The sequence below is a fragment of the Acanthochromis polyacanthus genome, chromosome 14 (assembly GCF_021347895.1).
Source record: "Acanthochromis polyacanthus isolate Apoly-LR-REF ecotype Palm Island chromosome 14, KAUST_Apoly_ChrSc, whole genome shotgun sequence".
NCBI lineage: Eukaryota > Metazoa > Chordata > Actinopteri > Pomacentridae > Acanthochromis > Acanthochromis polyacanthus.
Window position 1 is genome coordinate 579,258 of NC_067126.1, and position 15,269 is coordinate 594,526.

Sequence of the window (15,269 nt, forward strand, 5' to 3'; positions counted from 1 at the left end):
GATCAGTAGTTCAGTTCTTCAGATGTTCTCACTAGAACATCTCATTATTCTTAGTGTCCCACTTGTTTATTTCAAACATCACATGTCAGCTGTGTTTAGTCTCAGATGTTCTTCAGCTGCTTCAAACACTGAAAATGTAGATTTTTCATGTTCTTGTGTTTAAAGCTGATAAATGAATGAAGACAGTTTTTCTATTTCATTCTAATAATTGTTCCATCAGACAGTTTTTTCTTGTGAGGTTCTTCCTTTGGCTGATGGAGGAAACATGCAGATCTGCTGAAACTCATGAAGAACTGTAGAGGTTCTTGTCCAGGTTTTATCACAGCATCAGTTCTTATTACATGAGGAGCTTCTGGAAGCATCTTCTACAATCAGACATACAGCTTTGAAATGACTTTTTCCTCTTCTTTGGAGTTGAATATAAGATCTGAATCATTTCTGATGTCTGGGAGAATTGATTTAATGGAATTACTGCTGTTACTATTTTGAGTTGGTTTTAATCAAGTTCTTTCTAGTAATCTGTGATGTTTTTCTTGAAATGCTTTGTATTTATTCTTTCTGTAAGTGTGGTGTGAACATTCAGACAGAAAATAATCTTCTGATTCAGATGTTCTCCTGAGAACTTTGTGGAGTCAGACGTGGGATCAGATCACACTGACAGACTGTGGACAGTATGGAAGCCTGAATGGAAGTCCATCTTCTGTCCTCCATCTGCAGATGAAACACTGAGATTCTAGATAGAATTATTCCAGATTGAAAGTGTGCAGGTGTGAGAGAGGCTGATGAGAATTCAGTTTGATGTCAAACAGTCAGAGAAGATGAGCTGAAGCACTGATGTGAAGAACTAAATGTCCAACAGGACCAATCCAGATGTTCTGCTATCAAATGCATGAAGGAAATATAAATGTCCTCTTTGAAATCAAATGAAATGTATTTATTTCGAACATGAAATTAACAGACAGCTAACCCTTTAAGGTTTGGTCAATTTCCGCCCGAAATTTCTACTGAGATTTACAGAAAGTAAATTGAATGCTGTTCTTGAACTGTTTGGAGTACATGCATGGTTGGGGTCTCATTTGAAAGCTGACAACCTGAATTTTCACCCAGTGCAGTCAGAATTACTCTAGGTGCTACTGGCACAGAGTATTTCATGTTGGCACACACTGAATTAGGATGAATTTTTTTTCTCGCCTACATTTTTTCCCTAATAAAACACCTGAAAATCAGTGTGGCAGCACTGTAACAGCTTGAAAACACAATATTGCAAAAGCCTGGGGTCTTACATAGTTCAGGTCAAAATTTCAGAGCAATACTACAAGAAATGAGTGTTTCACACATGTATTTGTACTGATATGCTCCGCCCCTGTCAATGTTGGATACACTCTTTATACACTGTGCACACTCTCTACAGAATGGTATAAATTCATTTTCACTTCATTTTCCACTTCATTTTCATTCCAAAAACTCATAAAGAACTCAAAAAATCACTTCAGATAGGCTTCAGTGTCGATCACACACACAGATTGAGAGGAATACAGAGAAACAGCAGGTGGAGCCCGGAGCTCACGAATGAAATATCATATAAAGCCGCTGGCAGAGGCGGGATTTATATTCAAGCCATTCAGCAAGCTCATTGGCTACCAGGCCTGTCAATCTAACGTTTCCTCCGGCGTGATTTGCTGAGAAACAAGTCAATCAAGTGATGTAATCGATATCTGTCAGACTCGGCCATGGTTGGCTATATTGCCGAAGTAGGCGGAAACGAGTCACCTGATTGGTTGAAGTCCGGTTTGACGCGGTCGAGAAGCCTCCAGTATCCATTTTGAATCGCGAACAAAGAAAATAGGACCGTGTATGATAAAGTTATAATAGAAAGATGCAGTGAATATGAAACGCACAGCGCCACCACGCGCCGCGTGCACGCGCACGGAGCCGATCGTTTTCTGGATTTTTTACCTATTTCGAGACATGTTTTGGCCAAAGTATTATACTGGATTGTTTCCTCTGGATGGCTAAGCTTGGGTTCTGGCCGGTTTTTGTGGATTATCTTCTTTTATGACCAGAAACGAGCGTCCAAACTGCGTCGACAGGTGAGCTGTGCACGTTTACATGACTTGTTGTTTGTTGGATAAATGTGTTTATATTACCCGCTGTGGTAATCACATCTGAAAGTGGTTTATACCGGCGGATTCATGAGAATCTCAGCTTTCTATGTGTGTATAGTGTTTGTATAATCGTGTTTGCAGTGTCCTTCTATTTTAAAAAAAGCGTATACCGATAAAAAAAACGGCCCGCCCGCGGGCCGCCGTACTTTAACGAGAAAATAAAATAACAACATAAACATAACAAAATAAAACCGCAGCTAAAACAAGGCATCACATAAATTTACAAATCATACATGTTCGAAAGGGAGTGGGAAGAAGACAGAACTTATTTAATCCCACCCCGGACAAGGTTAATTTATTAACAATTTATTTCTATATAACCAAAAATTGAATGGCAATAACATACAGCTATCCCACACACCACACACATCATTAAATCAATATTAAATCATTGGGCCAATTCCTCCTACAGATTTCTTTATTCTTTATACTTTCTTTAAATAAATATTAAATCATTTGTCCAGATACTCCTACTGATTTGTATGTTCTTTATACTTTCCAAAAACTCTTTGTTTATATCTCTGTTTAAACTGGACGATATTGAGGCTTTGCTTCAGTTCTGTATCCAAATTATTCCACAATCTCGACCCCTTGACTGTGACACTAAAGCCTTTCCTCGTCGTCCTATATTTTGGAATGATAAAATTTAATTCCTTACGTAATCTACGGCAACATGTTCGATCTTGAAATTTATTATGTAAATTGTTGGGTAATAGTTTTTTTTCTAGCTAGGAATAAAAATTGAGTCAGTTGAAATTCCACAATATCATACATTTTTAGAAGTGTGGATTTTAGGAATAATGGGTTTGTGTGTTCCAGAAAGTGGGCCTTGTGGATTAAAGGAACAGCTCTTTTCTGTAGTATGAGTGATGGTTTTAATGTACTCATATATGTGCTTCCCCACATTATAACACCGTAATTTAAATAAGGAGAAATCAGAGAACAAAATAGTAGATGAAGGGATTTGCTATTTAAAAAAGGCTTCGCTTTGGACATAATTGAAATACTTCTCGATATTTTAATGGAGATATATTTTACGTGTTGTTTCCACGTAATTCTGTCATCAATTATGACTCCAAGGAATTCTGTCTCATGCACTCTCTCTATGTCTGAACCATCAATCTGAATTGTATCGTGAGCATTAAAGCTACTATTACCAAATATCATTACTTTACTTTTATTTACATTTAGTGATCATTTATTTTTCTTTAACCATTTGCTGGTTTTTTTCAACTTCCAATGTGATTTTCTGTAACAACTGCTGTAAATTATCTCCTGATGCAAAAACATTTGTATCGTCAGCAAATAAAATAAATCTCAGGAATTGAGATGTTTTACAAATATCATTAATAAAGAGATTAAAAAATTTAGGGCTCAGTACTGAACCTTGTGGAAGGCTTCAGTCACCAACTTCAAGGCAGTTTGACTGATGTTCACCCATTTGTAGGCATTGTTTTCTGTTTTTTAAATAACTGCTCACCCACTGTAAAGCAACTCCTCTGATACTGTTCAAGTTTTCTAATTAACATTGTGTGATTAATTGTGTCAAAGGCTTTACTTCAATCAATAAATAACCCTACAGCGTATTTCTTCTTATCTACTGCACTAGTCACTTCCTCCAGTAAATCAAAAAGTGCATGTGAAGTTGAGCAATTGTTTTGAAACCCATTTTACTTTTTTCAATAAAACTGTCAAGTCTTGAGTTGAAAATTTTCTCTAGAATTTTTGAAAATTGTGACAAAAGCGAAACAGGCCTATAGTTGGTAAACTGATGTTTGTCTCCTGCCTTGAACAAAGGAATTACCTTTGCTACTTTCATTTTATTAGGAAATTGACCAGTTTTGTAGTGAGAAATTGCAAATGTGTGTTAAAGGTTTTAAAATCCCTTCAATTACCGTCTTTACTGTCCTCATGTCTATATCATCAAAATCTGTGGATGTCTTGTTCTTACACTTTCTGACACTTTTATAACAACATGTTTTGTCATTTCTGTCTCATTACAGACTTTCTAACTGTGAACTCTCAGAGAGTCACTGTGAAGTCGTGGCTTCAGCTCTTAGGTCCAATCCCTCCCATCTGATAGAACTGGACCTGAGTGGAAACAACCTGCAGGATTCAGGAGTGGAGAGTCTGTCTGCTGGACTGGAGAGTCCACACTGTAAACTGGAAGCTCTCAGGTCAGGACTCATCAACCTGTTCAACTGATGACCATTTAAAATGTGTTTTTATTCATGATGAACAGAACAGCTGAGGTGGGAGGTTTTCTGTATTTTTATGACTCACATCAGTTCTGTTACTGACCTTTAGCATTAGATTCTCTTAATGAGGCCTCTTCCACTATAGGAGGTTAACAACCTGGAACCTGCATCACAGAACCAGAACCTGTAAAAACATGTACAGTGTTGGTTCCAAGTTCTTCTTTAGTTCCCACTGTTTTACAAATAGAATCTTTCAGATAGACGCCAATGACAGACTTCAGGTCTGTCAGAAATGATGGAGTGAAGCAGCAGCCCTGCAGGTGAGGACAGTCATCATGACTGTTGATAAGCAGTGTCCTCATGTCCTCTGGTCTGTGGTTAAGGTCAGTCCAGTCTTCCTGCTGCTGATGGCTGAGTCCCTTCAACTGAAGTGTTGGTGAAGGATAGAACATCCATCCAACCTGTGGTGAGGTTCATGGTCTCTCTGCTCTCCCTGAAGAGGAGCTACACCCTCATAGGGACCCTATGACCTTTTTCAGATGAGAGGCTGTTAAAGGTTGTTGGTTCCTTTCAGACTGTAGGGACTGAGAGCCAATCACTGGGCAGCAGAGTGTCTCCTGAGACTGAGAGAGAATGAAGAGTCCAGCTCACTGACGCTATGAGGAGTCCAGACTTCATCAAGAGTGGAGATAAACATTTTAAACACATGAGTTTGGAGATCCTTAGTCTGGTTCCAGTGGGATTCATGTGTGAGTGAAAACCAAAGCCTGAGTCTCAACAGCACAAGAAGAAACAAGAAAAGCACTCATGGAGCGCAGTACTCCACCAACACTGTTCGTTCCCCCATATGGCGTTGTCAGAAATGCAGCATATTTTTGTAGAAATGCAGCATTTTATTACTATTGTTATTACTGATGATCAGAAATGACGGCACTATAGAATGTGTCCATTAAATATAGATGTACCCACAAAGAAAATGAGCTAAGCACAGACATGTGTTATGTATGTGTACGTTATGTACGGATATTGAATTTTGTGACCTACATATGTGTAAATTATTCTTACAAAGGTCTATTGATCAGTTCATCACTTTCTGCAAGGCTTTGTTTTACTCGTGTTAAAACAACCGTTCCCTCCATGCTTTTATTTTGAAGGCATATTTTTTTAATGTTATGGGCTTTTATTTTTGGCACCATTCCCATGTCACAGGAAGTGTTTATCTTATAAGTGGTGCCTTGACATGAGGAAGAAGCTGCCAAAAAGTCTGAAAATTCCCGTAAGGATGGAAGGACAACTCAGAAACACCCTCACAATTTAATCAATTGTTTCTTGAATCATTTCCAATGGATAAGTCAGTAGTAGGATCACAATCATGTGACCGTCATCAGGCAGCTGATGCAGCGTTCACTTCTTGTCATGGTTACAGTGACGCCGTGCCGGCCGCTATCTTTCAGTGGAAATCCTGAACAAATCCATGGATCCAGTCTATAAGCTGCATCACTGCCAAAATCTAATGAGGTGGTCCTTGTGTCATTTCTGACCTTCCCTGAAATTTTCATCCAAATCTGTTGGACAAACATACGCCTATCATCACATAATTCCACCGTTCCTTGGTGGAGTAATGAAGGAACCTGAACAACAAGGACTGGAGATCAGAAGATGTTTGTTCTGTAACATCAGAGAATCAAATGAGAATCAAAAATAAAGGTGGACAAAGAAATTAGTGAAAAAATCCAACATTATAATCACAGTAATGAGAGATACTGACCTTTATTGGATTCATTTCTTCTTGTTTGGCCTGTATTGTTCATTTAGTAAATCTAAACTGTCAGTTTGTTTTTTAATCTGATGAAATACTTTACTTCTCAGCTTTAAAGTAATCTGATTACTGTAATGTGCTACACTTTGGATTATTTTCACATTTATATAATATTGCAGAAGATTGTCCTCACTGCTGCTGTATTCTGGACATAGTGGGATGTATTTGTTGTTAAATTCACTGCTGTCTTTTCAACAGCACAGAAAATACTGTACTTAATGTTTTACTTCTTTTCTTATCTTTGTCTCTTCAGACTGAGTGGCTGTAATCTGTCAGAGAGAAGCTGTGGAGCTCTGTCCTCAGTCCTCAGCTCCCAGTCCTCCAGTGTGACAGAGCTGGACCTGAGTAACAACAACCTGCAGGATTCAGGAGTGGAGAGTCTTTCTGCTGGACTGGAGAGTCCACACTGTAAACTGGAAGCTCTCAGGTCAGGACTCATCAACCTGTTCAACTGATGACCATTTAAAATGTGTTTTTATTCATGATGAACAGAACAGCTGAGGTGGGAGGTTTTCTGTATTTGTATGACTCACATCAGTTCTGTTACTGACCTTTAGCATTAGATTCTCTTAATGAGGCCTCTTCCACTATAGGAGGTTAACAACCTGGAACCTGCATCACAGAACCAGAACCTGTAAAAACATGTACAGTGTTGGTTCCAAGTTCTTCTTTAGTTTCCACTGTTTTACAAATAGAATCTTTCAGATAGACGCCAATGACAGACTTCAGGTCTGTCAGAAATGATGGAGTGAAGCAGCAGCCCTGCAGGTGAGGACAGTCATCATGACTGTTGATAAGCAGTGTCCTCATGCCCTCTGGTCTGTGGGTAAGGTCAGTCCAGTCTTCCTGCTGCTGATGGCTGAGTCCCTTCAACTGAAGTGTTGGTGAAGGATAGAACATCCATCCAACCTGTGGTGAGGTTCATGGTCTCTCTGCTCTCCCTGAAGAGGAGCTACACCCTCATAGGGACCCTATGACCTTTTTCAGATGAGAGGCTGTTAAAGGTTGTTGGTTCCTTTCAGATTGTAGGGACTGAGAGCCAATCACTGGGCAGCAGAGTGTCTCCTGAGACTGAGAGAGAATGAAGAGTCCAGCTCACTGACGCTATGAGGAGTCCAGACTTCATCAAGAGTGGAGATAAACATTTTAAACACATGAGTTTGGAGATCCTTAGTCTGGTTCCAGTGGGATTCATGTGTGAGTGAAAACCAAAGCCTGAGTCTCAACAGCACAAGAAGAAACAAGAAAAGCACTCATGGAGCGCAGTACTCCACCAACACTGTTCATTCCCCCATATGGCGTTGTCAGAAATGCAGCATATTTTTTGTAGAAATGCAGCATTTTATTACTATTGTTATTACTGATGATCAGAAATGACGGCACTACAGAATGTGTCCATTAAATATAGATGTACCCACAAAGAAAATGAGCTAAGCACAGACATGTGTTATGTATGTGTACGTTATATACAGATATTAAACTGTGTGACCTACATATGTGTAAATTATTCTTACAAAGGTCTGTTGATCAGTTCATCAATTTCTGCAAGACTTTGTTTTGCTCGTGTTAAAACAACCGTTCCCTCCATGCTTTTATTTTGAAGGCATATTTTTTTTAACCCTTTAAGCTTCAGTGTACCGCCGGCGGTACACCTACCAATTTGCATAGGAATTTCAAGAATGTCCGACGGGTGCAAACGCGATTATACAAACACTATACACCGATGGAAAGCTTAGATTCTCATGAATCCGCCGGTATAAACCACTTTCAGATGTGATTACCACAGCGGGTGAGACAAACACATTTGTCCGACAAAAACAAATATTCATCCATCCGTTCTCTATACACGGCTTCAAAGCACACAGCGCGACTCACATTTCCGGGTTTATTATTACACACAAAAAAAAAGATTCCACAAAAAACGGCCATAATCCAACCTTTTACATCAGATGACACAAGCCAGTAAACTGTTTTGTCCAAAACATGTCCTGAAGTCGGTATAAAATCCCCGAATCGGTCGTTTTCAAGGAAATGCACCTCCCGATGCGCGTTCAATATTCCCCGTATTTTTCGTAATTTTTTTAATTTAAAAATAGAATATTAGCGATTTTTTTGTACTGAAAACGGCTGGAATTGACTGAAGCTTAAAGGGTTAATGTTATGAGCTTTTATTTTTGGCACCATTCCCATGTCACAGGAAGTGTTTATCTTATAAGTGGTGCCTTGACATGAGGAAGAAGCTGCCAAAAAGTCTGAAAATTCCCGTAAGGATGGAAGGACAACTCAGAAACACCCTCACAATTTAATCAATTGTTTCTTGAATCATTTCCAATGGATAAGTCAGTAGTAGGATCACAATCATGTGACCGTCATCAGGCAGCTGATGCAGCGTTCACTTCTTGTCATGGTTACAGTGACGCCGTGCCGGCCGCTATCTTTCAGTGGAAATCCTGAACAAATCCATGGATCCAGTCTATAAGCTGCATCACTGCTAAAATCTAATGAGGTGGTCCTTGTGTCATTTCTGACCTTCCCTGAAAGTTTCATCCGAATCTGTTGGACAAACATACAACGATTGTCACAAAACCGTTCCTTGGTGGAGTAATGAAGGAACCTGAACAACAAGGACTGGAGATCAGAAGATGTTTGTTCTGTAACATCAGAGAATCAAATGAGAATCAAAAGTAAAGGTGGACAAAGAAATTAGTGAAAAATCCAACATTATAATCACAGTAATGAACAATGCTGACCTTTCTTGGACTCATTTCTTCTTGTTTGGTCTGTATTGTTCATTTAGTAAATCTAAACTGTCAGTTTGTTTTTTAATCTGATGAAATACTTTACTTCTCAGCTTCAAAGTAATCTGATTACTGTAATGTGCTACACTTTGGATTATTTTCACATTTATATAATATTGCAGAAGATTGTCCTCACTGCTGCTGTATTCTGGACATAGTGGGATGTATTTGTTGTTAAATTCACTGCTGTCTTTTCAACAGGACAGAAAATACTGTACTTAATGTTTTACTTCTTTTCTTGTCTTTGTCTCTTCAGACTGAGTGGCTGTAATCTGTCAGAGAGAAGCTGTGGAGCTCTGTCCTCAGTCCTCAGCTCCCAGTCCTCCAGTGTGACAGAGCTGGACCTGACTAACAACAACCTGCAGGATTCAGGAGTGGAGAGTCTTTCTGCTGGACTGGAGAGTCCACACTGTAAACTGGAAGCTCTCAGGTCAGGACTCATCAACCTGTTCAACTGATGACCATTTAAAATGTGTTTTTATTCATGATGAACAGAACAGCTGAGGTGGGAGGTTTTCTGTATTTGTATGACTCACATCAGTTCTGTTACTGACAGTGATGTGCACAGATAGACACCAGGTGGTGCTAGAGCACCTGCCCCTTTTACCCTCAGTATCAAGCAGGTGCCCTCCACGTCTCAACGTTATAAAAAATTAAACATTAAACACACACACGACCTGTGCTGTGACTCGCCCCATCTCGTAACGTGAACACCACCATCCAGGTAACACCTAAATGAATCCAGTGTTTTGTTCATAAGCCTCAGTTGCCACACGGTGCATTTATTACTCCACCAAGGAACGGCAGAGTTATGTAACGATCATCGTATGTTTGTCTGTGAATCTGTTAATCTGTTTGTCTGTCTGTGTGAAACGTTACTCAAAAACGGACTAATGGATTTGGCCCAAATGATTAACCTGTTAAACTTCAGTGTACCGCCGGCGGTACACCTACTAATTTGCATAGGAATTTAAAGAATGTCCGAAGGCTGCAAACACGATTATACAAACACTATACGCCGATGGAAAGCTTAGATTCTCATGAATCCGCCGGTATAAACCACTTTCAGATGTGATTACCACAGCGGATAATATAAACACATTTGTCCGACAAACAACGAATATCCATCCATCCTTTCTCTATACACGGCTTCAACGTACACAGCGCGACTCACATTTCCGGGTTCATTATTACACACAGATGAAAATATTCCACAAAAAACGGCCATAATCCAACCTTGGACATCCAGATGACACAAGCCAGTAAACTATTTTGTCCAAAACATGTCCTGAAGTCGGTATAAAATCCACGAATCGGTCGTTTTCAAGGAAATGCACCTCGCGATGCGCGTCCAATATTCCCTGTATTTCTCGTCATATTTTTATTTACAAATAATGGTGAAGCTCCTGATGGTTCACAAAGCCTTTATTTATGTTCAGCCCTATTTTGAACATAAATTCACCTTTCTGTCCTTCACTCCTTTCTTGTCTCCATTCCAGCTGCTTCTAAGTTTAAACACATCCTTTACTAGACAGCAACAGTGGAACCGTTTTCTTTCATCTTTATGTGAATTTTTTGACTTTTCAGCAGCATCTTCGCCATGTAAGAAACCTCTTCTTAGATAAACACTTCCTGTGCGGCTGGAATGGCTACAAAATAAAAGCCCTTACCATTAAAAATACACCCTCAAAATAAAAGCATGGAGGGAACAGTTATTTTAACAGTAGCAAAACAAAGGCTTGACAAAAGTGATGAACTGATCAACAGACCTTTATAAAAGTAGTTTACATGTGATTTGGTATGAATACATAACATGTACATGCATAACACATGCCTGTACTCACTGAGCAGCCTTGGCAGAGTACTGCGCTCTCTGAGTGCTTTTCTAGTTTGTCTCTGTTGTGAAGTAGCCTGTCTCATGTAGCGCTAAACAACCGTGCCTAAATTAGCCAGCTGCCCGCCTGCTTAACAAGCTCGACGCTACACATAATAATAATCAATTAACAGACATAACGTGACGACGATGACCTCACAACCGGTGTTATTTGGTGAATTGGTACAGCATATGATCAGTATACTATAACTGAATATTTAGTTTGTGTAGGTTTATTATTAGCCTGCAGTAGGTTGAGGCAACACTTGCTGTGACTAATTTGCTAAATGACTAAAAGAAAAAGTAGCTTTCTGCCTTGTTGTAGCCTAATGTCAGGAATCAGTCTTGATATTGTGGATCTCTTTTAATTTACCAATTTTTAAGGTACAATGTTTTATTGACCCTTTGTGTGTCATTATTAAGATGTTAAAATGAATGTCGTTACGGAAAAATGTGTTCCTGATTTTGTTATTTGTTCAAATCTCACACTGTTATATTCAGGCAGCTGATGGTTCTACACGATGCACAAGGTGCCCTTTTTTTTCCACTGAGCACCTGCCCCCCAAAATGTCTGTGCACGTCACTGGTTACTGACCTTTAGCTCTAGTTTCTCTGAATGAGGCCTCTTTAACTACAGGAATCTAAAAACCTGGAACCTGCATCACAGAACCAGAACCTGTAAGAACCTGTACAGTCTTGGTTCCAGGTTCTGTTTTAGTTTCCACCATTTTACAAAATAGAAGGTTCCAGATAGACGTCACTGAAAAGGAAACACCAGAACAAACCTTTAGTGTTTGATGTTTGTTTGATGACTAAACACTGCAGTTCAGCTGTTGGACAAGAAGCAGGAAGGAGGAGATGTGGAGAACAATGTTCAAATGTTTGACCACCTGAACAGTCCACCTTCTCACCAGCAGAGATTCTGATTGATCCTGATGACTCTGTGATTCCTGATCACCTGATAGGTGGACTTACTGCTGCTGTATTCTGGACATAGTGGGATGTATTTGTTGTTAAATTCACTGCTGTCTTTTCAACAGGACAGAAAATACTGTACTTAATGTTTTACTTCTTTTCTTGTCTTTGTCTCTTCAGACTGAGTGGCTGTAATCTGTCAGAGAGAAGCTGTGGAGCTCTGTCCTCAGTCCTCAGCTCCCAGTCCTCCAGTGTGACAGAGCTGGACCTGAGTAACAACAACCTGAAGGATTCAGGAGTGGAGAGTCTTTCTGCTGGACTGGAGAGTCCACACTGTAAACTGGAAGCTCTCAGGTCAGGACTCACACTTTGAAAGTGAAAGAAAATGAAAGATTGATTCTTTATTTGCTTCAGACGCATCAAATCTGCACTAAAATGTAGCTGAAAGACAAAGAAGAAAACAAAGAGTGAGAAACATCCAGCCAAGTGTTGTCCATCAGGTTTGTGTTGTTTTGTGTGTGCAGACTGTCAGGCTGTCTGGTCACAGAGGAAGGCTGTGCTTCTCTGGCCTCAGCTCTGAGCTTCAACCCCTCAAATCTGAGAGAGCTGGACCTGAGCTACAACCATCCAGGAGACTCGGGAGAGAAGATGCTGTTGGACAAACTGGAGGATCCACACTGTAGACTGGAAACTCTCAGGTACAGACAGACAGACACTCTCAGGAAGCTTTTAGCCTACCTTAACACAAAGAGTGGAAGCAGAAGAACACTGTTAGCTCAGCTACACACCATGACTGAAGGGAAGAGGAAACTGTTAGCGTAGCTTAGCTCAAAGACAGGAAGCAGGGCAACCTGATAGCTTAGCTCGATGAAAAGAGGAACCATAAATGAGTAAAGCTGAATAATGAGTGTAAACTGAGCTGGAACGTGACCAGTACAGGACAGGACTTTAGAGATGCTGCATTCAGGTGTCTGTGTCTCCATGTTGGACTGGTCCTTTATCAGTGGAACAGTGTGAGAGCCATGTAACGTCCATGTGTGCTGCTGAAAGAGTCTCTGCTGCTCTGACCGTCCTCCTCCTTTCAGGGTGACGCCTGCTGGAGTCCGATGGTTGACACCAGGTCTGAGGAAGTGTAAGTGTGTTTGAATGGATTGATGGAAACAAAGCAGCACATTCAAGCATCTTCAAAGTGTCACATCTCTGAGGTCATCATCAAAGCTTTAATACTGATCACATGATCCATCAATAACTGCAGCTGTGTTGTGTTTGTTCTCTCCATCAGATTCCTGTCAACTCACCGTCGACACAAACACAGTAAACGGAAACCTGAAACTGTCTGACAAAAACAGGAAGGTGACATATGTGGAGGAGGATCAGTCGTATCCTGATCATCCAGACAGGTTTAACCAGTGGTCTCAGCTGCTGTGTAGAACTGGTCTGACTGGTCGCTGTTACTGGGAGGTCGAGTGGAGAGGAGGTGTTCATATATCAGTGAGTTACAGAGGAATCAGAAGGAGAGGAGGTAGTGCTGACTGTGTGTTTGGATCTAATGATCAGTCCTGGAGTCTGATCTGCTCTGATTATGATGGTTACTCTGTCTGGCACAATCACAGAGGAACACCCATCAGTTCCTCCTCAGTCTCTCACAGAGTTTCAGTTTATGTGGACGTTCCTGCTGGAACTCTGTCCTTCTACAGAGTCTCCTCTGACTCTCTGATCCACCTCCACACCTTCAACACCACATTCAATGAACCTCTCTATCCTGGATTTCTGGTCTGGCCTGGTTCCTCAGTGTTTCTGTGCTGAGTTCAGTCTCCAGAGTCTCCTCCTGTCAGAGAAACAGCGTTGAACAGAGAGTTCAGTCTCTCCATGACTCTGTCCCTCAGAAACATGTTTTCACATTCATGGATTAAATCTGTTTCTTTCTGAAATCCTTCTAAATGATTCCTTGTAAACTTCTTCCTCTTCAAAGATGAAGTTGTGATTATTCCAGGAGCCAAATTTGATGTTTCTGTCTTTTTCCAGTCAAATGTTGAGAGTGAAAATCAGGATGTGGTGTTCCTCTGACGCTCACTTTAACTAAAAGCATTTGAGCTGCACAAAGTGTGAAATCAGAGAGGAAGCAGTGAAACTACAAACTGCTGACAGACTTTCACACATTATTGTTCAGTGAAAATCAGGTTTTTGTGTGCAAACTCTGTTTTTTAATCTAATACTGTTATTGTATTCATTTTTTCCCTTTTTTCTTTTTAGAACAAACAGACATTTAAAATCTTTTCCTGTAAAAACATCTGATGATTATTTAGCTCACAGAGTTTTAAAACCTTCACAAAGCAAACAGAAATCACACAAACATCCAGTTAACACGACGTGTTTTAATCTGAATATTCTTTCTATTCAGACATTCTAGTTTCTTTTCTGCACTTTAGTCTTGAAGCAATGAGGACAAACCTACATTATTATTAAATCTCTCTTTTTGTCCAACAGGAAATCTAAATTCTTCCACATATTTTAGACTTTCTCTATAAAAACAGGACAAAAGAAGCTGCAGAACTACAGAAATATGAATGTAAAAGCTGAATCAGTCTGAAAACTAAACTCAAAACTAATCTGCAGCGTTTAGTTCTGATCAATAATCAGTTTTTTTCAGGTTCCTGGTGCTTGGTGGACTGAAGGAACGGCGCCTCCTGCTGGAGTCTCAGCAACAAGAATTAAATCACATGTTCTGAAAATGAGTGAAATGATTCTTAGTTTGAACAGGAATAGAATAAAAGAGCAGGATTTCATGTTTTTTTCTCAGTGTGTCGACCTCTTCTACCAACAAAAATCACATTAAAACATGAGAGAAGCAGTTTTTGTGTTTTAAATTCCTAAATATTTTGAAGAGAAGGTTCTGAATAAACTGTGGTTAGAAGAAACATTTTAGCCGCTAACGTCCACGATATTAAAGATTACAAACATCTGCATCACCTGTAATGTTAACAAACACACAGATCAATATTTACATATATATTAGAGATGTTAAATATTTATCTATATGTACCGACCAGCCCCCCCCTGCCTACCATCCTGCCCTTGGAATGAATAGTTTTGTTGAGCAGCCTTTGAACTGATCTCTGGTCTGTTCTGATGTTGGACTTGTTTGTTCCTCAGAGCTGCATCAGACTGTTCTGGACACTTTGTCTTGTCCTGTTAGTTCACTTCCTCCTGTTTCATCAGTTTCTTTGTTCAGTTTATCCAGTTTCAGGTTGTTTTTTGTATGTTTCCTCTTTTGAACTTCGTTGTTTGTTTTTGCAGTCGCAGCAGTTTTGTTTGTTTCTGGAATGAGTTTGGTTTATTTTCTCCTCAGTCCAGTTTGAACATTTCTGTATTGATTTAGTTCCTGCTTTGTTTAATAAAGTCCTTTTGAATCCTCGCTAGTGTCCACCAGTTCTGCCCCCATGACGTCTAAATCAAAGGCTCAGAGGACGTGGTGGTGATCTGGTGATTATTAAGGATTGT

The 15,269-nt window shown here is 39.9% G+C and overlaps 1 protein-coding gene and 1 long non-coding RNA gene across 50 annotated transcripts in view; one reads left to right on the top strand and one right to left on the bottom strand.

Moving 5' to 3' along the window:
* LOC127537218 (uncharacterized) overlaps positions 1–15,269 on the bottom strand; it is a 116,489-nt gene that overhangs the window by 8,709 nt on the left and 92,511 nt on the right. The gene's annotated exons all lie outside the window — the stretch shown is intronic.
* The window catches only part of LOC127537214 (NACHT, LRR and PYD domains-containing protein 12-like), a 153,219-nt gene that overhangs the window by 5,320 nt on the left and 132,630 nt on the right, over positions 1–15,269 (top strand). For 34 of the 44 annotated variants that reach the window (XM_051959307.1, XM_051959309.1, XM_051959308.1 and 31 more), the window contains exons 8-11: positions 4,169–4,342; positions 6,436–6,609; positions 9,237–9,410; positions 11,949–12,122. In XM_051959307.1, coding sequence (XP_051815267.1) covers positions 4,169–4,342; positions 6,436–6,609; positions 9,237–9,410; positions 11,949–12,122 — 696 coding nt within the window. The remainder of the gene's footprint in view (positions 1–4,168; positions 4,343–6,435; positions 6,610–9,236; positions 9,411–11,948; positions 12,123–15,269) is intronic. The other 10 variants (XM_051959274.1, XM_051959281.1, XM_051959289.1 and 7 more) reach the window with 5 other exon arrangements.